General features: G+C 39.2%; 1 protein-coding gene across 1 annotated transcript in view; it reads right to left on the reverse strand.

The window, feature by feature from the left end:
• Window positions 1-1,305: 1,305 nt before the first annotated feature.
• IPO5 (importin 5) overlaps window positions 1,306-25,825 on the reverse strand; it is a 59,839-nt gene continuing 35,319 nt past the window's right edge. Inside the window, exons 13-28 of the mRNA XM_086709247.1 lie at window positions 21,749-21,873; window positions 21,567-21,656; window positions 21,301-21,474; window positions 18,734-18,952; window positions 17,144-17,227; window positions 15,657-15,789; window positions 15,448-15,569; window positions 12,927-13,023; window positions 11,106-11,278; window positions 10,058-10,169; window positions 9,915-9,970; window positions 8,637-8,759; window positions 7,548-7,767; window positions 6,705-6,933; window positions 4,415-4,556; window positions 1,306-3,816 (exon numbers count right to left, since the gene is read on the reverse strand). Of these exons, the coding sequence (XP_086565373.1) occupies window positions 3,730-3,816; window positions 4,415-4,556; window positions 6,705-6,933; window positions 7,548-7,767; window positions 8,637-8,759; window positions 9,915-9,970; window positions 10,058-10,169; window positions 11,106-11,278; window positions 12,927-13,023; window positions 15,448-15,569; window positions 15,657-15,789; window positions 17,144-17,227; window positions 18,734-18,952; window positions 21,301-21,474; window positions 21,567-21,656; window positions 21,749-21,873 (2,186 nt within the window). The 3' untranslated portion in view covers window positions 1,306-3,729. The remainder of the gene's footprint in view (window positions 3,817-4,414; window positions 4,557-6,704; window positions 6,934-7,547; window positions 7,768-8,636; window positions 8,760-9,914; window positions 9,971-10,057; window positions 10,170-11,105; window positions 11,279-12,926; window positions 13,024-15,447; window positions 15,570-15,656; window positions 15,790-17,143; window positions 17,228-18,733; window positions 18,953-21,300; window positions 21,475-21,566; window positions 21,657-21,748; window positions 21,874-25,825) is intronic.

Here is a 25,825-nt window from a genome sequence, read left to right on the forward strand (position 1 = left end):
GCCTCACAACCATCCCGTGTGGTAGATCCGTCGACAGACTGTTTTACAAACGAATACTAAGGCAGAGAAATACGGGGGCTCTAGGAGGGCCTGGACTAGTAAGTAGTTGCAGCCAAAATGCGTGTGTGCTATTGCTCCCACTTTTGAGAAGGCAACTAAGACATAGGTTAATTTGTCCAAGGTGTCAATACATGTACAGTGAGACTTTTGAACCCAAGCAATGGTTCTCATCAGATGTCAGCAAACCATGGCCAGCCTGTTTTTGTAGATTAAGGAGACACAGCCACACCCTCTCGTTTGGTATCGCCTATGGACGGTCTGGCGCTAGAATGGCAGCTAAGTAGTTTTAAGAGAGACCTTTGAGCCTGCAAAGCCTAAAATATTTTTTGTCCCTTAGAAAGTTTGCTGACCCCTGGTTTTCATCACTCAACACCATGATCTTTCTTTCAAGGTGTGCCTGAAAACACAGGGTGTGGTCAGGCTGCAATGGAAAACTTGGACATTTTCTACCCATCTGTCACAAAGTGTCCAGAGACAAAGGGGAACTAATTCCTTATCCACAGCAAATGGCGCAAGTCTTGATTTCCATCACTATCTGAAGGACAGTCAAGGAGGACAGAGACTTATAGATTGAGGAAACAATGAAAGATCAGAATCACCAAGAAACATTTCAGAATCACTCTTCTGCCTTAACTAGAATTAAAGCATTTGGGAGAGGTTTTGTATAAAATCCATACATACCACACTGCTTCTGGATTCAGTTTTTAGAAAGTAACAACTGAGCTATAATTTTATCTTCTAAGTGTTAGTATTTATCCATTCATATAAACAATATAATCTGTATAGTCTAGGCAATGACTGTCTGGACTAAAGGTCTGTGTAAGAAAAAAAAAGGGAGGGGGTAAGGAGGGGGGTAAGCAAGTCTAGTCCAGAATGGTTTGTTACCCCTGCCCCTCTGCTTCAGAAGTTCAAGTGTTGGAAATGAAAATCCCAGCCTCCTTGTTGCAGTTGGTTCACACTCTTCTGAAACAGTGGTACTCCCACGTTTGGAGCTAAGGAAATCAAAGACGGCAGCTTCTGGCCATCACTCCTTTGAGGCAAAGAGGAATAGGAGCAGTGATTTCTATGCAACAAGATGAAAGCCAAAAAACTGTTTTATCCAATACCTGTAGGCAGAATGAAGCCATACTAAATAAAACATTACCTTGCTGTGAGGGGCTTCCAAATTGCTTAAAATGCCTTAATAAAAATATAATGCTCACACCACTATTAATATGCACCCCCCTTATTTACTAGGAGACCAGGTGCATCAAGAATGTTTATTTGCGTATTATTTAGTGATGGTTCGGTTAGTCAAACTACAACTCCAGAGTTATGATAAAGTTGCCTCCCATTACAGAAGTGTCAAATTAGCTTTAAGACAATTTTACTTTTCTTTAAATTTACAGCATTAAAAAAATACTCCAAATAAGTTTTGCTACAAATTTCTAATACTTGTGCAGGTAACTTAATCCTTTGTTACAAAATACCCAGAAAACGTAAGAGCCACACACATGATTTTCCTCCAGAAATAGCTTGGATTCATAAATATACCATTGTTGGCTGACACGCAAGGCCACCAGGCAACTAAATTTGGTACAAAAGGAAAAAACATGAATTTTCATCTTGTGTAGATAAAATGAGGTATTAAAAATGTGTCCCCAGATAATTCCAAAGAACCGTTAGTTCATGAACATATTACAATTAGTTACAAGCCCTGGATTTCCGGATCATGGCACAGTAACAGCCTTTAATACCAACCTTTCCCTGATGAATGCGATTCAGTTTCAGTTGTTTCTCTATTTCTAGCCCGAGGATGGATCTGCACCCATTTACTTCTTTCAGGGATCTTACTGACTCTTCACTGGTCCATCTTCTGACTTTCCCATTAGTGTTTAAACCAGAAGCTACGAATCTTACCCGTAAGTACTTAGTACAGAGCTTTGCAGACACTAGATTCTCCAAAAACATGCAGCCATCTTCTGATCACACTTCCATTTCAACTTAGGCAGGCGCGCCACATTTTTAACATGTTTTAAGTGTTGTAATAATTTAAATTAAAAACAACAGCGAAACTGCTATTGCAATCAGTACACGATTCGGCCTTCCAAACTCTATTCTACATAAGAAAGCACAAAGGAGTTGTCTTGACACATTTTACTCCAACAGGAATACAGGGTATAAAGTAGTTCCGAGTGTTACCCACACACGTTACAAAACAGTCGAGTAGGTGCCCACTGAAAGCAATGATTGTGCTGGTGAAGTCATTCAATGCTGTTCTGCAGGATACTGAAGCTTCTGGGCTAACAATGTGCTGAAAACTGAAAATATATTTGAAGGATATTTGCTACCAAGTGAACCATCTTAATTTTAGCTCATTCTTTCTATTCCATTTCAGATTTAACTTTAATAAAGTAATGCAAATCACTTAAAGAAAAAATCTTTAATTTTAAATTCTGATCTATTCATAAAATTCATTTTTGTATCACGGTTAAATTTAGTACAAACTATAAAAGTGTTAACACTGAAGTTTCAACAGAAATCTATTAAGATCCCTTAGAAAAATCATGTAAAGAAACAACAGCAAGTCATTCACTGCTATGAGGTTAACACACAAGGAAAAAAATTTCATACATTTTACTGAATTTATCAGCAAATAATTTTAGGCATAATACTTATCATAAAATTAAAAGTCTGAAAGTTGTACGTGGCTCCCTATCAATTACAATTTGCAGTGAAAATACTAAGCCAGATCTTTTTTATCTACCAGAACAACACTAGTTTAAAAAAACTATTGGTTGAAATTTGCAAACTTTAAAGGGATACCAGTTGTGAAGGAATAGGTATATAACTTAGCTTAAATTAAAGTGGAAGATGGTAAAAACTAAATGCACAAGGAAAATATTAGGGGAAAAAGAAAACCTTCGAAGACATAGTTGCTACTCTAAAAAAATATTAGCTTATTCTTATATTAAAAACATTAAATGAATCAAAGCCAGACAGTACTGAATTTCTACACAGATCTCTTTGTACTTCAATGTTGTTTATTGAGTGAATGAGACACTACTGCCAGACATGCCAACGACACTTCACATTCAAGGGCTGGAAGCTGGAGAGCTTTCCAGATTGAGTCACTGCATAAGCCTTTTGGGAAAAAACTGAAAGTGACATCAAATATGACATCTTCATGCTTGTTTTTGTCTTCAGCTTTTTTTTTTTCTTCCAATTTTTAGATCTACTGGTTTGTTGGGTAGAAGGCTTCTTTCTACCCTACAAAAAGACTCACATCCAATTAATAGAACACTAGGTGTATAGCAAATTGTTTTAGTACACATCTACACCGAATAACTGATCTTAAAGCTGTTTTTTCTTAAATTTCCTTAAGTCTAATGAGAAAAATTAGTTTTCCTTCCCTTTCACCTTCACGTGGGTGGCTTATACCAATAGAAAAATACTCTTCAGTGCTGCTGTAGGGCTTACAGGGAACCTCTTCAGTGGTACCATAGAAATCCTTTCACACCCCACTCTGAAACCCAGTGCTTCTCTTCCTGCTGTTGTGGCTTTGCAGAAGAATGGCCTACACAACACAACTCTACCGTTCTCTTTTGCTCAAAAACAAAACAAAGAAACCTAAACAAAAGGGTAAACGTTTATTTGGAGTTAGTTTTCTGGTGGTGATATTAAGGCCCTTCAAGCAGAGTTCAGGAGCTCCTGTATGGCTGCCTGCTGCTCGGGACTGAGCTGTGCTATGCACTCAGTCCACAATCCTCCAGAAGTCTAGGAAAAAACAATTTCATACATTTAGATTCAGTGAAATGGTCATTTAGAAGTATTTTACTAATCATCATTAGGTAGACTATAATAATGCCAAATACTTTCTGTCGATGTAGTTTGAGGAGTGCCATCATAAAAGCAAGAAATCTATGCATTTCTTTAAAGTTCATTTCACTCACACTGTTTTCTTCATCCAATCTAACCTGAAAAAGCTATATTAGGTAGAGGACACAGTCAAGTAAACAACACAAAGGAATAAGGAGCATAAATCACTTAAAAAACTTTGGTAGCTGACAGCTCATTTACTATTAAAATCTCATCTTTTTTTCTTCACAGACAATGCAAAAAAAACCTTCTACAGGAATATGCACTAAGCACCAAGTGGAAGGTTCGAAGAATCTCAAGTTTAAGACAAACATTTTAGTACTGATAAAAGATGAGAACATATAGACGCAGTATACATTAAGTAATCTGAAGGTTGGAGACAAGAGAATATAAAAATGAAACTTCCTTTGCTCATTGGGTACCTATTTTTTTCCTTGCAGAACAGAAAACAAAACACCTCCCCAAGAAACTGTTTTATTTCCGCAAAACATCTTACCTGTACTTGGCGGACTACATTAGCCAGACGTTTGGCACAAGGATCTTCATGTTTAATTGCCTCATGCATTTCTCCTTCTGCAATTATACTGAATATTTTGGGCAGATTGGTATTGTTGGGGCCAAGAACGATTGGGTGATTACTGGCCAAAGAGAAGAAAGCCATTATAAATGAAAATTAAGGAAAAATTACGCAAGCACTCATATTTTCCTATATCCTTCCCCCAATATGGAATTCTGCTATAGGATCTTTATAAAATGATTACGCATTCATTAATATCAAATTCAGTGGCAGGAAAACCAGCTAATTTTATTTATTAGCTCTTCAGTGTTTTCCCATGTAAATTAAGAAAAATACTCGGCTCATCTCAGGTTAGTTTCAAGGGCCAAACAATAAATAGGACGTTCTAAGTGCCTTATAAATAACTTGTGACTTATTTAAAAAAAAAACAAAACAACAGAGCTATTACTAAGAATAGCAGTTTCTTATATGGCAAAATGATTTCCAAATAAATGTGAAGTTCAAAAGGATTTATGGGCATTTTAAGAGTAAGCCAGGGGGCGTCTGGGTGGCTCAGTCGGTTGAGTGTCCAACTTTGGCTCAGGTCATGATCTCGTGGTTTGTGAGTTCGAGCCCCATATTGGGCTCTGTGCTGACAGCTGGGAGCCTGGAGCCTGCTTCCGATTCTGTGTCTCCCTCTCTCTCTGCCCCTCCCCGACTCATTCTCTCTTTCTCCCTCTCTAATAAAAAAAGAAAACAAAACAAAACAAAGAGTAAGCCAGGAAGTAAACATCAGGCAAGTTTAATGGAAAGAAACATAACAGTGTATTTAACTGGGATTCCAGTCTTTGTCATTAAGAGAATTTCACAACAGTCCTTTCCAAGGGAGATGATCAAACAGCATGATGGAGAAGTGGTCACTTCAAAGGCAGTAGTAGATAATGAGTGTGCAGTCTCCACCAGGGTTAGCACATCCCTTAATGACAGTTCTCAGTGGGAACACACAAATACACTTGTGTGAACCTGAACTTAAACAGATATGAAGGAATATGCTCACTGGCCTATTTCTACGAATTCCAGATGAGTGGTTGTAGCCCTTGGAGTTATTCATGAATAAAAGCAGTAATTAGTAGTGACAGAGCCTCGATCTGATTAACATTTAGGAGTACTTGGACTTAGAAAAACACACCACAGAACATGCCTTTGATTTGATAGCTTCTGTAGCCTCCAGGTTGTTGCAATTCCTAGGTATACTCATGGACACAAAAGAGCATTAATAATGCCAGAGCCCAGGGCCAGATCTTGATTACCCAACTGGAATACTTTCCTTATACCACTGATTCTTGAATCCAAAAACCATGGTGCTAATGACATACTTTGATCTCATTATACTAACACATGATACATGTCAATTCTACTTCTGTAAAGCGGAGATTAAAAAAAAAAACTAAAGCCAAATAAATAAACAATAGATAAATGGGGTGACATTTTGGTGACATAAACGGGCAACAACATTAAAAGGGAAACTTTTTTTTTTTTTTTAAGTAGACTCCAATGCCAAGTGTGGAGCCCAGTGTGGAGCTCAAACTCATGACCCTGAGAGGGGACCCAAGCTGAGAGCAAGAGTCAGATGCCTGGGGCACCTGGCCAGCTCAGTCAGTTGAGCATCTGACTTGGCTCGGGTCATAACCTCATGGTTCGTGAATTCGAGCTCCATATCGGGCTTTGTGCCGACAGCACGGAGCCTGCTTTGGATTCTCTCTTTGCCCCTCCCCTGCTTGCATGTGCACGCACTCTCTCTCACAAACAAACAAACATTAAAATTTTGAGAAAGAGTGACAGAGCGTGAATGGGGGAGGGAAGACAGAAGGAGACACAGCATCCAAAGCAGGCTCCAGGCTCTGAGCTGTCAGCACAGAACTGACATGGGGCTCGAGCTCCCGAACTTTGAGATCATGACCTAAGTGGAAGTTGAACACTTAATCAACTGAGCCATCCAGGCACCGCTATGAATGGTTAAAAAAAAAAAAAAAAAAAGAAGAGTTGGATGTTTAACCCGAGCCACGCAGACACCCTTGAAAGAGAATCTTCTTAAAACATTATGTTCTATAATGCCTCATCTGTTGAATTCCATAAAGAACAAGTCAAACTAGATCTAACTGTAAGGCAGCGTTAACTGTGATACGGTTTTAAAGACAACATTATTAGAAACCTATACATCTGAGGGGCTGTGCACAGGAAACACTGTTTAGAGAGGAAGAAAGTGAGGTCTATTTGTCCTTTTTCTTACCTTTCGATCAAGTCACACAGATAATTGAAAGTCTGAACAGCTTCTTCTTTATCCTCATGTAGTGGAAGCCAAGACAACCAGTGAGGCAGGACTTCTTCCACGTTCACACAGTCAGGCTTGAACTTCATAATCTTCCCCACTGCTGAGATGCAGTTCTCTGTGGCATTGACGTTTTCTTTGGTCTTAGAATCAGCAGACTGAATAACTCTTACCAGCATTGGAAGTGCTTCTAAAATAAGCAATTGCAAAAAGGTCAGTTTTTAAAAACCTCACATTTTCATGCAAAGCCAGTATTTTTTATATAAATATTTCTTTTTATCTTCGGTCCAGTTATCGATGGTAGTGAAGAATTATTGAAGTGTCCAGCCCGTTTTGTTTTCTTGGCTGCAGAGCCAGACCTAAGAAGGAAAGGAGGATTGCCCCGGCATGGGCCGGAGCACCAATGCTCCACTAACTGGGAGCCCAAGAGGTCGGCAGACTCAACATTCAATTCCCGATCATCTCAGGGTACTTCAAGCTTTTAAAAGCCTCCAGCTGTATTCCTGCGCTGGCTTTACAGGGACCCCCATATGTTTTAAAAGTCCTATGCCGCAGCTGGGGTGTACCTCCCAAGCCCAAAATGAACTCTACTCTGGGGGATGGGGGTGGGGAGGCTCTGATTCCACTCAGATTTCATTTCCATATCTCCAAGAATAAAGACGGTCAATTTGTATATGTTATAGGTGAGACGTTTGAAAAAGGGAAGAAGAACACAGCAGAAATAGCTATATAATGTTTGGGGATGTGGAAAAGAGAACGAGAGAGCGATAAAAGGGATGCCTGGGACTGAGCAAAAGAAAGTACCTGTACAGAAAGGCCGGTAGTTCTCTCCACCGTACTGTGCCATGACACCCAGGCCATACGCAGCTGCTTGCCTCACTTCGGGGCTGCTGTCGCACACATATTGGAGCATCGGCCTTAAAAAATATTCTGCGTATTTAAAAGAGGCTGGACTACAGTGTTCTATGACATCATCAAAGATGCACAATCCCCATTGTCTGTCTGGCCATGGTCTATGTGGACACTATAAAAGAGATAATCTTTTAAGCTCTGAATACTGGAGTACACGAAGAACGTTAAAAAAAAATTCACTATAGGCTATCATGTAAGTGATAAGCTTACATGGATATTCCAGATACAGGCAACGAAAAACACAGTAATAATCACTTCTTGTGAATCCTCAAATTACAACACAGACTTAAGGAAGTACAGGTTTAAAAGACTTTGTATGATTTTTTTATAAAATCCCACAATTTGATATCAGCATATACCGGAAGAACCAACAGCAGCAACAACGTAGGTACATTTAATTCACAAAAAAGACAATGATAATGCTGTATTTAAAGAACAACAAAAGTTATGAAGATGTTAACTTTATATATCCACTCAACAGGCTAAGTCCTATGTGCCTAAGTTTTTAAAAAAACGTGCTGCACTACTAAATACAAGATTAAAAGCCAAAGTGAGACAAATTTCTATTGATTGCTTTTCATGTGTATTTTAAAGACTGAATACATAAGGCCATCATCCAGAATCTATGATTGCTGGCTGTATGTAACAAGGATTTTAAGGGAGTCCTCTAGGGTCCACTGTAAAAAACTAATTATGTTGATAACTGAGCAGGGCACGGATAACCTGAAATAATGAAAAGTCATTTGTATGTCTTTGGAATGCATTCTGATTTAACTGAACTATGGAAAACCTAATTAGCAAACTTCTAGCATGTATCAAATGAGAAAATATCAAGGGCAATGCAATAAACCTGATAAAATCATGGAAACTCTTTAGGATTTCTAAGGTCCATTTTAACCTAAAAGTGTGTTTTCAAGTGCTGCACTGAAACAATCCCAGGTCAACTATCTAAAATAACGGTCAAAGAGAGGTAACACTTACAATTAGGTTGACAATTAACGGGAGCAGCTGTTCAAACCATGGTAACACCTTTTCCTTGTAGCTACTGAATATTGAGTGTAAAATGTCTGACACTTTGGTCAGAATATAAACATCGTTATCATCCTAAAAACAAAAACACACACAACACCCATATGTATCAAAAGGCATCTCCACTACTACTGCTAACAGTAACATTCATTTACAAAAATCTAGGAAATGCAGAAATTAAACTACTCATCACTGTAAGGGCACCTCTACGGCTGGGTGTCACGCCTCCCACCTGCCGACAGAAAGAGAAGTGCGGCCAGTACTGCACTTCCTCCAAAGACTTTCCTTGGAACACACTTACATTTCAAATTCTGAAACAGAAGTGTTTTTACTTCAGTAGTATTTTTTGCTTTCTGCAAGAATGTTTCTAATTTTGGAGATGGGTGGAGAGATGTGGGGTCAGTTAACTGACAACACCTCATCCCTGGGAGCAATTTGTGTGTGTCAGCATGGGAGCACCCTGCACAGAAAGGGATGGACCACCCCACACAGAAAGGGGATGAGCCGTGTGCGGGAGCACCCCGCACAGAAAAGGGACGAGCCACGCGTGGGAGCACCCTGCACAGAAAGGGGATGAGCTGCGCACAGGAGCACCTGCACAGAAAGGGGATGAGCCGAGCACGGGAGCACTGGTCCACCAGGATGGCTACGTGCCACATCCTGGAACCTAAATATGCAGCTGAAATACATCTGATGGCATCAAATGGTTTGATGAGGAGAGAACTGAACAAAGCAACATAGAAGACTTATTTCAACCACTGCATGTGTATTATTTATAAGGAAATTCTCACTATCCTGTGATCTGGTAGAAAGACAGCTGTTGTTACAAAAAGATCTGGCCTTAAGCCCTAGACTTGCGGCAGTGTGTGGCTTTAGACAGTCATTTAACACCTGACTTTGAGTCCACTAATCTTTAAAACAGTGAATACGCCAGCCAATAAAAATTTGCTGAGAGGCATATATAAAAGAAACACTAGGTGAACTTAGAAGTGCTGTCATGTGGGAGGTATTGCAGCAAAAACACTCACACAGCATCCAAAACACAAATCAGCTAACTGCAATTACTTATTCTCTAGATTAGTAAATGAAATACATGTCAGATTCTTCTGCTAAAAATTACCGATAATTACATCAGAATGACAAGTCAGAAATGAATTAGAAACTTAAGCATTTAAAAATGTTCCAGATGCAAATGATCATATAAATTAAGTTCTGAAGGGAATAATTTACCTCATCTTGTAGTGACTCTTCCACCTGTTCATCATAGTCTTCATCTTGTCTTTTAACTAAAACACACCCAAATAAATGTCTTTTTAAACGGTCGCCAAAACGGTCAAGGATTACATTCAGAAATAAAAGTGTGGAGAACTTACCTTGCCGCAATTCTTGATTTTTAAAATGTTCTTCAAGTTTAGCTTTCAATATGCCTCCCAATTCTTCAAAATGTTCATTATTAAGGCATCCATCTCCCATTACTTCAATGCACTAATGATGAAATTGAGGAAAGAAAGCAACCCATGAGATTTAAGTGTTTTAAGAGTCAAAAGTTAAGAATAACACGGAAGCATGAGAAAAATTAACATAACTCAGTACAGTCGAAGACTAACGATTAAATGAGTAGATTACACTTGCTTGGTGTATGTTCATATGACAGTACTTCAAAGAAAATAATTTAAAAAATATTTTTATTTTGAACATGTCCTGAGCAGATCTTCAAAGCCAGGCATTACTGCTAGGAGCTGACATCTCAAAGATGGAGCAGACTATCCAGCTTCTTAGGAGCTCAATTACCACACACACGGTCTACACAAACACAGTGGGGAGAAAGGACAAGGGGGTGCTGGGAGGGCACTACAGGCCGAGGAAATCACATGCACAAAGGCCCAGGGGGGCCTCCTTTGTTAAAATAGAAGAAATGTGAACTGTAAGAGTGTAAATGGGGACAAATGAAAGGTAATGAAGAACTTTTAAACCAAACTGTGGAGCAGACCATGGAGCCATGAACAATGAGGGTGACCAGGAATATTGGGAAGAGGAGTGCAAGTATTGAGCAAGTTCATGCCTGAGAAAAGGAGAATGAACTGGGAGGGAAAGAAAGGAGAGAGACATCGGGAGCAGACCAAAGGAGGCGATCTCAGCACAGAGAAGACATAAGGGAAAATGAAGAGCAGAGGCATCTAGGAGAGAATAGGACAGAAAGTAGGTGTGAGCTGGAGATGAGCCAAGATTCTGCAGTTGGATTATTAGGTAAATGACGGTGGCAACTTATCAAGACTGGACTAAAACGTTAAAATAAGAAAGAAACATTTTCAGTAAATAAAAAAAAAATCACTTGTTATAGGATCGAATTTTATTTATTTTTAGCAAGACTAATATATGAACATACAACCTTATACATACTTTTAAGAGAAGAATATTTACCTTTGCAAAAGAATGCATTATTTCTGAGAGGACATCTGAGTCTGGTTCTGTGCCAATGGCCTTGATTAGAGCATCACACATAAAATGCCACATCTGTGTGAGATACTCAGGACCACGAACTCTCGCACATTCCAGGAGAAGAGGCATGGATTCTGCTGCTGCCACTCGAACACGTTTTATTGTTAAGGAAACGTAATCAATACTTTCAGACACACTTAGTGTAATTCCTCTCCTTGAAAGATTGTTCTCTCATTCTGCTTACGTAAATGTTAAAGTGTTCACCGAGTGCCAGTCATATGGCCAGATTATCTGAGACTGCTATCCAGGAGCTTGTGTTAAATATATCGTGTGTATAAAAACAGACATCTCCCTGGCCATATGACTTATCCCTGTCTTTTCTGTCACCTACAATACAGCAGTGAGTCTCAAATGTGACCTGCAAACACAGAAATGATTATAAAAGGTTCTGGGACCCTTAGAGCATATCTTAGTATGTTCTCATCCCCAAACTTATGCAATATATATTTCTAATGGGAAGCCTGGTGGGGGGGTGGCACTCAGTTGGTAAGTGTCTGACTCTTGGTTTTGGCTCAGGTCATGATCTCACAGTTTTGAGTGTGAGCCCCATGTCAGGCTCCACACTGACAGCGTGGAGCCTGCTTGGCATTTTCTCTCTCCCTCTTCCTACACCCGCCCCCCCCTTCTGCCCCCACCGCTCATTCTCTTAAAACAAACAAACTTTAAAAAAGAAAATTTAAAAAAATGTTACTAATAAATGCAACCAAAGCTATATTTCTCCTGGGAACACTAATTAAGTTCTCCTGTCAGAGCCTTTTCAGTTTCAATGAAGACCAAGCTGCCCCTCCCTATCTAGTGTCAGTTGTGACATCAGGTCGTGAGACTTCCCTTTGTCCTCTCTCATCATGGTAAGTTTCTCTTGGGCAAAAGCCATCTTCTGTAAAGGATACCACTACAGGATACTGCATGAGGAACTAAAACAAAGGGGCTCTGGAGTCAGGAAGATCTGAGTTTGGGTCTGGCCTCAACCACTCTGTTGGGCTGTCCCCTTTTTTTAAACCCATCTACGAAATTGTGTGTGTGTGTTAAGGCCTAAAAATGTTTCCATGTATTAATTACGACAATCATGTTAGGAAGGAAAACATTTAACATGCAGATTTATCAAGAAAGGTTTCTCCAAGGTGATACCCACATTTGAAATGTAGGACTAGGCCACAGAAAGTTATCAGCGGGTCTCTTAACCTATTAAGAAAACTCTTAGTTTCGGGGCACCCGGGCTGCTCAGTCGGTTAAGTGTCCGACTTCGTCTCAGGTCATGATCTCACTGTTCGTGAGTTCGAGCCCTGTGTTGGGCCTGTGCTGACAGCTCAGAGCCTAGAGCCTGCTTCAGATTCTGTGCTTCCCTCTCTCTCTGCCCCTCCCCCTCTCGTGCTCTGTCTCTCAAAAAAGGAACGTTGAAAAAAAAATTATAAAAAAGTCTTAGCTTAACACCACCAACAGATATTTGAGAAAAGTTCTTATATACAACTACAAACATTTGCTAAAAATATCAATCCTTAAAATCTTTCCAGTGGTTCACAGAAAAAGCTGTCAACTAGAAAATAGGTAACATTTTCTTCTTGTTTTTGGCACAAACAAAAACCATGACACTAAAGCACCTGCAAAAAATGTAGTTTACAATCTTAAATTACAGTTAGTGCAAACAATCATAGTGAACCACACATCAGTTAACACAAAGTCAAACACTCAAGCTACAATTTAACTAATTCTAGAAATGTTTTGCATTCAAAAATTATAGGATATCATCATGGAAATAAAATTTCAGTAGAGGGACCATCAGTTTGACAACTTGTTCAGTGTATTCCACAAAGCCTTCCTTTAACTCTTTAGCATAGCAAACCTGAAACCAAAGTATCAGAAATCAAGATCCATGTTAGTTTTTAGGTACTAACATTTATTAAATAGCAGAATCCTAAGGACCACAGAATGCTGTACCCTGACTGGAAGTACACTTAGAGCTGCATGCAGGACTGTGAAAAGTATCTGGGAAATACAAATATAAATGTAGAAAAAGCTGTACAAAGGGAAAGGGCCTTGGCGTGACTGCAGTATATGCTGTCATTCAAAGACCGGAACACCCCACGTTTTTAGTGTTGTGTGTGGGAGAATGGTGCAAAAGTTTCAGCACTCTGAGGTACTTCAAACAAAATAGATCATTGAAGAAAAATACTTTAAAAAGATATAAAAACCCAAACACTTAATTGTAGCGTATCACTCTGTAAATCTGCAAATAGGCTTATGTTATTTTGTAATAAAAAAATCATTTCATCAGTGAAACAGAAAAATAATGCTGCTTTAAAAATAATTGTTTCTCAGAGTGGCCAAAATGAACAAATCAGGAGACTATAGATGCTGGAGAGGATGTGGAGAAACGGGAACCCTCTTGCACTGTTGGTGGGAATGCAAATTGGTGCAGCCGCTCTGGAAAGCAGTGTGGAGGTTCCTCAGAAAATTAAAAATAGACCTACCCTATGACCCAGCAATAGCACTGCTAGGAATTTATCCAAGGGACACAGGAGTACTGATGCATAGGGGCACTTGTACCCCAATGTTCATAGCAGCACTCTCAACAATAGCCAAATTATGGAAAGAGCCTAAATGTCCATCAACTGATGAATGGATAAAGAAATTGTGGTTTATATACACAATGGAGTACTACGTGGCAATGAGAAAAAATGAAATATGGCCTTTTGTAGCAACGTGGATGGAACTGGAGAGTGTGATGCTAAGTGAAATAAGCCATACAGAGAAAGACAGATACCATATGGTTTCACTCTTATGTGGATCCTGAGAAACTTAAGAGAAACCCATGGGGGAGGGGAACAAAAAAAAAAAAAAAGAGGTTAGAGTGGGAGAGAGCCAAAGCATAAGAGACTGTTGAGAACTGAGAACAAACTAAGGGTTGATGGGGGGTGGGAGGGAGGAGAGGGTGGGTGATGGGTACTGAGGAGGGCACCTTTTGGGATGAGCACTGGGTGTTGTATGGAAACCAATTTGACAATAAATTTCATATATAAAAAAAAAAAATAAATAAATAAATAAAATCATTCACTTTAAAAATATTTATGTATTAAGATATATGTACATAAGAATAATAAATCTTTTGTTATATATCCAAAAACAAAAAAAAAAAAAAAAATAATAATTGTTTCTCGGGGTGCTTGAGTGGCTCAGTCAGTTAAGTAGCTGACTCTTGGTTTTGGCTCAGGTCACCATCTCATGGTTCATGGGACTAAGGGAGCCCTGTGTCATGCTGTCAGCATGGAGCCTGCTTGGGATTCTCTCTCTCTGTTCTTCCCCTGCTCGCGTGCTCTCTCTCAAACTAAACAAACTTAAAAAAAAAAAAAAAAGTTTCTTTACTTTCTTCCACATTAAAAGATTTGATAATTTTGTTTAGAGATGTTACATTTACATTTACTCTCTAGTTGAAAGATACCACAAAAATCCAAAATGTCTATGAATTATATTATAGGCATAAATGTTTACAATATATAGTAAGTACTGATGATAAAAATAAGTTCAAGAAATATAAGTTTAAATGAACTGGTAAGTACAACAATGCTTTATTAATGCAAGATAAAATTTAAGTTATTAACTTTTATTTGGGCTTACTCATCTGCTAAGTTTGTAATATACCATAATTTCTTAATTCTACCTTTAAGAAAAATATAGATTATTGTCCCTGTCTGTAACACATGCTCATAAAGGGGAAGGGGAGGGAAAAAACCAAACAAAACAACAACCTCAAAGAGAACTTGCACACAAGACCTCCTAACACTGCAAGAGGTAATTACTGTCAACATTTTGATGTCCCTACCATGTTTATATTTTTTATATGACTGACATCATACCAGTTATATTTTCAGTAGCATGAGCACATTTCTGTTCATTCATTCATTCAAAAAATATTCCTTGGTCATCTTATCTACTATACACTAAGCACAGAACAGACAAAAATCCTTGCCCCAACATAGCTTTGTATCAGCTGGGTATTATTATCTTCCTGATAACAGGCATTCAGGCTTTTCATTTTTGTTGTTGTTATTAGAAACAGCAGTGATCATGAAGTTTACCTACGTGATTTCTTTATCCAGAAGTGGAAATGTTGGGTCAAAATGTCTCTACATTTTATTTTTTAAAGAATATATTCCTGCTCTTCAAATAATTTCTTTAACATCTATGGGAGGCACTCCTCTGAAATGTGTGTATGAATGTGTTCTAAGAACTCGTTAACTGAAGTCTGATAAACACTATACGCACTCACCAGCATCTGACAAGCAGTGGACTTTTCTTCCAGTCCTGCAGTTTTAATACCAAAACTTTGCTGATCTCCAAGGTTCACAAACTCCCAACCATCATCATCACTCATGTTTTCCATGTCTTGGGCTATTAACAAGGAAGAAAACAAATTCACGTTAAAAATAATCACAGGGAGGAATTTTACAACTGTTATGTCTTCATGAAGACACCTACTATCTAAAAGGGCTACTTCAGGCTTAATTGAAGCGGTCTTCATTAAAGGCCCCATAACCACTGGAAGGTACTGCTGAAATTCTTTTCCAAGAATTTTGCACATTCTGGCCCATGCTGAGATCATGTAAGAGATCTGGGGAAAAAAATTAAAATTGATTTCAAAACAATGGTAAATAGACAATCACAAAGAAGCCATTTCCCTATTTCATACAAACAATGTTTTATTTCACATTCATAGCCCTTCAAGCAGAAAGTACATTTCCTAGGGTCATATACTTAAAACATTCAGAAATAAAATCACTGTGAACCTTTACCCTGGGATAGAGAGAGCAGGTGAGGGAAAAGAGGAAGACCAGGACTGTGTCTTATTTTTTTCTTACTTTCAAGAAGCAATATATAATTTTCTCTAATAGCATCTGAGTCACATATATAAAATCTACTTAACCATTTTAACTCCTAGGCCCTGTTTTTTGAAGACAAGAACATATTTTATCTGACTGTATCTTTACTGCCTAGCATTCCATTCATTAAACATGTATTAACACCCGAGAAAACATCCCTTTCTCCTAGCTGTTTCAATTTTCTGTGTAAGTGGCTGGGTGTTTTTAAGACACCTCTTCTACTACTGTGTTTACATAGTCTGAATCACCTGCAAACCACCAACAGAGGATCTAGTTCTAATTCATCATCCCTGTAACCCAGAAAGTGAGTTGATTTTTACTAATATATCTCACGTGCGTATACACACATATTCTCCACACCTACTCTAAAACAAACAAAAAAACCACACACACACACACAAAAGAAAAAACAATCTAAGTTCATAGGAAATAATGATAGCATGGCCGTGTAAAGTCCAAATGTAACCCAGCAATTATTTATGGAGTCGCTGTTATTCATTAGGCATTGTGAATACTATTAGGACCATGACACACACTTACAATTTACAACACTGTGTCATAAGGATCCACTATCAAGACTTATACTGGCCTTGAAATATGAGCTGGGATTTGTCAGGCTGCATGGGGCTGGGGTGACATGAATGTGTGCTCATGGGCAGAAAGAAAAAAGCGGAGCAGGTTTGTGGGAAGTCATGTGGCAATGACAGGGCTGAGAGACGTCCAAATGGAGATGTCTAGTAAGCGGGGGGATCAGTGAACCCTGAATTGAGAGAAAGATCTGGCAGTTACAGCACATGGAGGAAAACTGAAGCCATGGTGTGGAGGGAAGGAGGGAAGAGGGCCTAAGACAGAACCCTAAGAGCATAAAAATACCCAAAAAACCAAAAGCCAAAAGCCAGAGTCAGGGGAGAGGGCAGCCAGAGCAGACTGAGAAAAAGATGGCATGAGAAGTAGAAGGAAAGCCAGTGAAGAACGTCTCTGCAGCCAGGGATTATCTCAAGAAAACTATCACTCAATTTCTTTTTTTGAGTACATTTAACTTTATACTAGATGTACATCTAGGCGAACATGTGAAAGCTGCTTTACCTGGGGATCATCATCTTCCATATCGCTAAAGTCCGTCTGGGTCTTCAACAAGAGCTGCATCACATCTGATGCATCTTGCATGAACTGGAAGAAAATATTTGGGAGAATCAACACCGGTGTTTCTCGTGGCTATCAGAACAGAGAGGTGCTCACCGCTACCCAATTTTGGTTCTTGTATAATAACACAACTTTCCAAAAGAAAATCCATTACATTTCCCACATGGGTCATAACCCCTTAGACAAAAGTATCACACTGAAAAATTTTCATCTATGTTGCACACACCTAGTGCTCTTTCTAGAAAAATAGATTCTCCAGTGAAGGTCAGAGTGAACTGCAGTATAAAGGAATTTCTTTTTTTTTTTTTTCCCAATATATGAAATTTATTGTCAAATTGGTTTCCATACAACACCCAGTGCTCATCCCAAAAGGTGCCCTCCTCAATATACCCATCACCCACCCTCCCCTCCCTCCCACCCCCCATCAACCCTCAGTTTGTTCTCAGTTTTTAAGAGTCTCTTATGCTTTGGCTCTCTCCCACTCTAACCTCTTTTTTTTTTTTCCCTTCCCCTCCTCCATGGGTTTCTGTTAAGTTTCTCAGGATCCACATTAAGAGTGAAAACATATGGTATCTGTCTTTCTCTGTATGGCTTATTTCACTTAGCATCACACTCTCCAGTTCCATCCATGTTGCTACAAAGGGCCATATTTCGTTCTTTTTCATTGCCATGTAGTACTCCATTGTGTATATAAACCACAATTTAAGGAATTTCTAAACCACAAGTTTTGGTCTATAGTTTATGTATTTCCAGCAGTAAAAAGATAATCCAAATCCAGAAAGAAAACTTTGGATTGCTCCCTAGAAGTATAGGATTTTCAGGTAACTCTGTGTAGTTCTGCCAATCCCCACTGTATAAACAGGCAGTGTTTCAGAGACAGTTTGAAAATCAGACAGAGTAGGAACATGAAAATGTTGTATTGATTAGGTTCTCAGTATCTCACAGAAAATAATTTCTAAGGTAAAGTTAACACTGGTGCTGGTTTTGGAGGAGACCAACTGGAGAGGTTCTACTGTTGATAGTTCTGAGAATTAGAGTGCGAGAGGTCAATGACAGGGGGGACTTCATTTGGATCAGCTTTGACACTCTGATATGCTGGCTGGAAGACAAATACATCTGCCAATGGTCCTTGCTAATTATTTTCTGCAGAGCTATATGTATAGAGATTTCTCTTAGGACACCTGATGGTTTTTGGATTAACAAGAAAGCAAACGGAATGTTACCAAGTACGTGTTTAAATGAGTGAAGCTAAACATATGGATCTTGAACTCCACACGCCTCCCAGTAGACTGTACGTGTGGTAGGAAGAGGAGGAGATTTCAAGAGCATAAATGAATTAAGAAAAAAACCTTAATATTAATGCTGAAAAAATGAATTTCTATATAAAGCTAGAATTACAGGAGAGTAAGATAATGGAAAAAAACAAGCATCTGGAAAACGATTTAGCAGAAGGAAAAGGCCTCTAAGTACCTCCCTCAATGCCTCCACAGCCAAACTACAGACAGTAAACTCAGCCTTCTACAAATCACTTACTTTTTCCTTCCCAACGGCTAGACCAATGAGGCTGATGCACTCAATAGTTTTTCCTCTGAGAAGTCGGAGTTCCTTCTGAACTGCGTTCTCGACGATGTGCTTTAGTGATGGCATAAATAAGTCATAGTAGGGGACAAATTTTTCCTCTGCGGTATCTGCAACTGATGCGATAGATGTCACAACTTGTTCCAGAACTAACTTGGTGCCTTTCTGAATCAACTAGGAGAAGGAAGACACACAAAATAAATCATGCAAACGAGAAACTGGAAGAAATACCTGCTCCGAGTTCTCACAGGCTTCTCTGAGACAGCCAGCGGAGACCACCCTCCAGCAGCCCGAGTGGAGACCGTAGGTTCCGGAGCAAATTAAAGAATCCCTGCGGAACTACTGATGTGGGATCTCCTCTCTCTTCTGTTAATGGAATGCTCCTTACTCAGGTCTGCCTTAACTCCAAGCAACCAATTCTCAAGCACAAATCTGATTCCTTTTCCAATTTTTGTATCCTAGCTTGACACCCGTATTTCTCGGTCCTTTTACCTCACTGACTCCCACTACTTACCGTACACTCTGCGCCATCCTACCATGCATGAGAGAATCCCCTTCATGGTCCATTCCTTTATCTTCTCATGTGACTCTCCCCAGAAGGTAGCACTAATGACCCCATCAGAGCCAGAGCTTTTTAGCCAACTATTTCACTGTCTTGGTGAAACACATGAGCTCCCCTTTCTCCTGCATTCAAGACCTACAGGTTCTCTGACCTGGCTAGTAACAAATACTGGGTACTTGCAGCGGGGCTCATGCTGTCACCTGGTAACATTTTCTAACCCTTGAGGATTCACAGGAGTACCTGACCCAGGGACTATTCCAGATTTCATTTCCCCCCAATCAACTCCAGCCACTCTGAGCAGAGTTCTTCCCCCTGCATGACCACTTCCACTGCCCTGTAAGAGGGTAACTTACTCCCTTCTTCTGCATCTGCTCCACGTTTCAGGTCTTGACTGCTTCTGATCTCCGAGGAACGTTGTTCCTCATCAGCTACCTTCTCTTTGCACAACTTTTGCTCACATACTTTAACTTCTTCCCCAGGCCGTCTTAACAATTCCTTCTTTTAGTCTTTAAAAAATCTGACCTGTTGCCTCTTTGGAGTAAGGGGATGCAATTGAAACTCTATTTACACTTCAGCCCTCTACCCAAACACACTTGTAAAGTCACGTTTGATCCTTCCGTTCCTGATTTAACCAACAAACTCATCTGCCTTCAACTGGGGTCTACCCGTCTTCAGATTCACTCCTGTTCCTTCCTGGTCTGCCGTCACCGGACACTGAACACCTGTCATATTTCAAAAGCCGCTTTCTTCGCCTTCGGAGACACTGTATCTCGTCTCCACCCCGTTCTCCTTTAGAAAATGACTACGTGAAGTGTGGTTTACTAATTCTTCCTGGTTCATAACGAATTGATATATGAGAATTGAGTTAGTAACGTTAGAAACTTTACTTTTATAGCAATTTGACAGTAACTTTGTGTCTGGTAAACACAGGAGTTTTCTTAAGAGGCTTTTATTTGTCCTTTTTATTCATTTCATGACAAACTGAGCCTGAATCTTTGCCTTTCTCGCTTGCATCCTCTCCTCACACACTGCTGTACTAACACCACTGAGTCTCTTAGGTTCTATTTCTTATTTAAGCTATCACTGCAAACCTTCTTCTATTTGGACAGCCAGGCCTGATTTTAAAATTCAACTTATTTAACGTAAAAATGATATTCTTTCTCATCTGTCTACTTCTGTCATCCAGGTGAGAAGAACGGTCAACTTTTTTTACTTATCTTTCGTCTTTTTTTTTTTTTTAAGTTTATTTATTTTTGACGGGGGGTGGGGGGGTGGTTGGGGAGGGGAGAGAACAAGCAGGGGAGGGGCAGAAGGAGATCGAGAATCCTAAGCAGGCTCAGCACTGTCAGCACAGAGCCCAAAGTGGGACTCAAACCCACAAACCATGAGATCATGACCTGAGCCAATACGAAGAATCAGACACTTAACCGACTGAGCCACCCAGGCACCCCCTCTCTATCATCTTTTAAAATTCAAACTGGTAGAAACTGTTACTGCTTCCCGAAAAATGACTTTTAGAATCATCTTTCCCCACTAATTTCCACTATTACCACCCAAGCTCTGTGAACAATAATCTTGACAGTCTTAAATTTTTTCCCGTTTTGTTTACGCCTCACAATGCCTACACAGCTAATTTCTTACAATCACATTATCAGGATTTCCTGCAGCAGTTAAGAACAAAATCGTTCTTCCAAATTTACACAAATCAGAATTCAAAATAACTGCCTTGTTTTCAAGGCAATTCACATACTGATTTTACCTAACGTTTAGGCTATAACTTCTTTCCCAATTCCAATGTTGGCCTATTCTCTGGTCAAGACTGAATTATTCTACTTCAAACAGCCTAACCTGACTTTCTATTCTTTATGGCCAGGCTGAACCTGGTCTTTCTCCAGGTCTTACCCACTAAAATAACCTACATTAATCTCTAAATAGGAGCTTAAAGACCTTGAAAACCTACCTCTTGAAGTTTAAGTACCATGATGGAATGTAGATGTTTCACCAAATTGTCTAAATATGGAATAAGCAGTGACTTGGGACAGTCCTCAGTGAAGTTGATCAGAGCGGCAGCAGCATGGGCCTGCACTCGCTGATTGCCCTGGTCCTCCATGGTCTGCAGCAGGGCCGCAATCACCTGGAAAACGGAATCAGATAAACACACATTTTGAAACACCACATTTCCAAGCACACCTCCTCTGTTTGAGTGTTTGAGGCATTGTTACTTACCTTCTCATGAAATTTCTTTTGGAAGCCAGGTGCAAAATCTGTAGCCATCTGTCCCACGGCATTACAGGCTGCGTACCTTACTCTTGGATGCTGCAATAGGGGACTTTGTGTAAGTAAAGGTAAGGGGTTCCCACATGGGAACTATGGTAATAAGTATGAATCAGGTATTTACTGGTACTTACAGGATCCTGAAGAAAAAGCAAAACAAAATTTACTATCTCATTTAAAATTCCTTCCATTTGCTGGTGGCATCCTTCACCAATGGCAGATAAGGCCATTAATCCTGCATGACGGTATTTCCAGTCAGCTACAAAAAAGAATTACAGGTGAAAGAACAGTTAGCGAGTACAAACATGTCATTCTGGTAGTCAGAAGCATAAAAAAAGCTCTCCTTATTTAGAAAAGACCACCAAAATATTTTTATACATTAATTAGAAAAATGGACAGAAAAAAGTGCCCGACTGGACTATTTCACTATGGTAATGGTTATGTCAGACGAGCATTTCTATTCCAAAAGTAGTGCAAAGGCAATATGAGAGAAAAGAGTTTATTAGTATTTATAACAACTACTGAAAATAAGCCTTTTCCCCCTAAGATTTACCATTAGCAACAAATACCTGGATTTTGTGCCACACACTGCTATTTATTGAACACAGAGATTCACTATTGTCCAACCACGGAAATTTATATTTCTTTAAAAAGAACAAAAGCCACGGAGAAGATACTGCTTTTAAAGAATTTTTATGTAACAACATGGTAAATGAATATACATGAACATTACATATATTCTAATATTGCTAATGGCTACTTGGTTTTATACTAGAATATTAGCTAAGCAGTATTTATTATACTGATCTTCATATCATATTCTAATATATAATTTCCCTCTCATTTCGAAATGTTTATGCTCATTACATTATCGTTCCCTTTAAGCGGTTTCACACAACTTGTGGAACAAAGCAAGACATACGTAAACACAGAAAGCTAATATCTGTGTAAAGCAGTGGCTCTCAAGGTGAGGCCCAAGAACCCTGGGATTACTGTCCTGATAATACTCTTTCACTCTCACTCTGAGGGTCCAGTGGAGTATTCCAGGGATTACAACACATTATGATCCACTGACACTGAATGAAGAAGCAGAAACAAGAACTCAGCTAAGACACTTAAAGATATTTACAAAACTGCATAAGACGACATTCTTCTCGCTAACATATTTTTGTTTTGAAGTCATTCTTCACGAAAAATGTTATTTCTGTTCATGTGTAATGGGTTTATTATTGCTATCTTTAAGTGAACATTTTAAATGTTTTTCATCTTTAATAATACAAACACTGATATAACCCATAAACAAAAGCATTCTAGGATCTTCAGTTGATTTTTAAGAGTGTAGGGGCGCCTGGGTGGCTCAGTCGGATAAGCATCCGACTTCGGCTGGGGTCATGATCTCACAGTCCATGAGTTCGAGCCCTGTGTCAGGCTCTGTGCTGACAGCTCAGAGCCTGGAGCCAGCTTCAGATTCTGTGTCTTCCTCTCTCTCTCTGCCCCTCTCATGCTGGCTCTCTGTCTCTAACATTAAAAAAAAAATTTTTTTTTTTAATTTTTTAAGAGTGTAAAGGGATCTTAAAAACAAAGTTTGTGAACCACTGGCATAAGAGTTAACAAAGGTTGTAGAGAAGCATAAAATTATATCAGAATTAATAATTTTTCACTTTGGGGAGCCCAAGATGAACTCCGTTGTAACATACTACTATAAAGAATTTTTTTGAGAGGGTACCTGCACTCCTGGCACACCCTGCATGAGCAGGAGACAGAGAGAGAGGGAGAGAGAATCTTAAACAGCTGCATGCTCAGTGCAAAGCCCAACATGGGGCTCAATCTAATGACCACAACCTTGAGATCATGACCTGAGCTGAAACCAAGAGTTGATGCTTAACAGACTGACCCACCCAGGCACCCCTCTAACATAAAGAATTTCTGAAAGTTTCCTAATTCTGCTGTTAAGTATTAAAACTTTATTATTAACATTAAATATTTTTAATGCATTTCAATTACTTAATATACCAATAAGCCAACATTTTTCAACTAAGGAATAATCATCCTAGGAAATCAGTAAATCAGATGCTAACCTTTGCATATTGGATTTACTAAGTTTTTTTTTTTTTAATGTTTATTTTGGGGGGAGAGAGAGACACACACACACGCACACGAGAGAGAGGGAGGGAGGGAGGGAGGGAGGGAGGGAGGGAGGGAGAGGGAGAGGGAGAGGGAGAGGGAGAGAGAGAGAGAGAGAGAGAGAGAGAGAGAGAGAGGGAGAGGGAGAGAGGAAGGGAGACACTGAATCTGAAATGGGTTCCAGGCTCTGAGCTGTCAGAATAGAGCCTGTCGTGGGGCTCGAACCCACGAACCACGAAGACTGTGACCCGAGCTAAACTCGGACGCTTAACCAACTGAGCCACCCAGACGCCCTGGATTTACTAATTTAAAGAAGAGATGCAATAAATACTTACTGATACAGAAAGGTGTCCTTATTTGGATCAGAGAAATAAAAATAAAAAGATATGTCTGTATATCTCTAATAGGCAGAGTTCCTGAAAGTATGTTCGGCAGAATGTGACGGTATGCTATGGGGATTTAGAAGTGGTTTTTCTCCTTTAAATTTTGCTGTTTATTATTTAAAGCAAAACCAGTAAAACTATCTTTAAAAATAAAGTGTTAAGTTACTAGGAGATACATATCGTTGGCCACTGTTTAAAGCACTTTTCACACACATTAGATACATCTTTGGATCTAATCTCAAGCCTGGGCATAAAGCAAGCATAATTTTTGCCTCTTTTACAAACAAGGAGATTAAGGTGCAGAAAATTTGCTCAAAGCCATACAATTAACAATAACAGATCTTTACTAAGAGTTCATTGCCATATATAATAAAGCCTCTTGCATCCAGCTGGTAGGTGTAGCAAGAAAAACTGAAAAGCCAAATTCTTTAATTACAAATCACAACCACATCCACAACTGATCTATCTGAAGATCACCATCAACCAATAGTGAAACAGTGACTACAATCTTTTATGTCTGTAGGCTACCTTCTTCATCTTAAAAATGGAAAAGCTAGATTCTTTCTCTTAAGCAATCTGTGAAGCTGTCTCTATTCCTTTGGGGAAAAAAAAAACCCTCAAAAAATTGAGGAGCTAAAAAAAGGAAAACTGGGGCGCCTGCCTGGGTGGCTGACTCGGTTAAGCGTCTGACTCTGGACTTTGGCTCAGGTCCATGATCTCATCGTTTGTGGGATCAAGTCCCCCAATGGGCTGCGTACTGTCAGAGCAGAGCCTCCTTGGGATTCTCTCTCCCCCTCTCCGCCCCTCCCCTGCTCATGTTCTCTCAAAATAAACAGTTAAAAAAGAGGGGGGAAACAACTATTCAAGACCTATGTATACAATCACATCATCAAAAAGAGTTAATTGTTTTGGGCCATGCCTTTTCAGAAGAATTTTATAAGAATTAAGTAAATTGTATAAAGGGCTACAGTTCTCAACAGTTCCTTTCATTTGAAGCTGGTATTATGTTATTACCCTGCTTTACTACTTTAAGACCTTGAATCAACTGTCTGACCCTCAAGTGTGTCTCTTGCCATGTACCCTATAGATAGGACTATCCATACAAGTAAGTCAGGATATCTGTGGAAGAGTATATGCATTAGCATTATTTGTATTAACAAAAACTATTAACATTTAATGGGGTATTACAGAATGCTATGAGGGGGCTATTCTGTGGTGATATGATATACCCTGGGGTAAAAGCTTAAGTATGGTGTATCTATATGGTATGTTCACATTGTTTTAAAAACTGCATATATGCATGATGGAGGCCAAAGAAAAGTCTCAGAAAACAATTAACAGTGGCCACCTCAAAATCTAATAAGTTAAGAGACTTTTAGTCTATATATCTCTGTTTCTGAATTTTTAAAAAAAGTCAAGCATAGGGTGCCTGGCTCGCTCAGTTGGTGGAATGTGCAACTTTTGATCTCAGGGTTGTTGAGTTTAAGCCCCACACTGGGTATAGAGATTACTTAAAAATAAAATCTTAAAAAAACATAAAAATATAACATGTATACAACAATTTATTATTATTTTTTTTTTTTTAAATTTTTTTTTTTTTTCAACGTTTATTTATTTTTGGGACAGAGAGAGACAGAGCATGAACGGGGGAGGGGCAGAGAGAGAGGGAGACACAGAATCGGAAACAGGCTCCAGGCTCCGAGC

This window comes from Puma concolor, chromosome A1 (assembly GCF_028749965.1).
Source record: "Puma concolor isolate L17-30 chromosome A1, mPumCon1.1.hap2, whole genome shotgun sequence".
Lineage (NCBI taxonomy): Eukaryota > Metazoa > Chordata > Mammalia > Carnivora > Felidae > Puma > Puma concolor.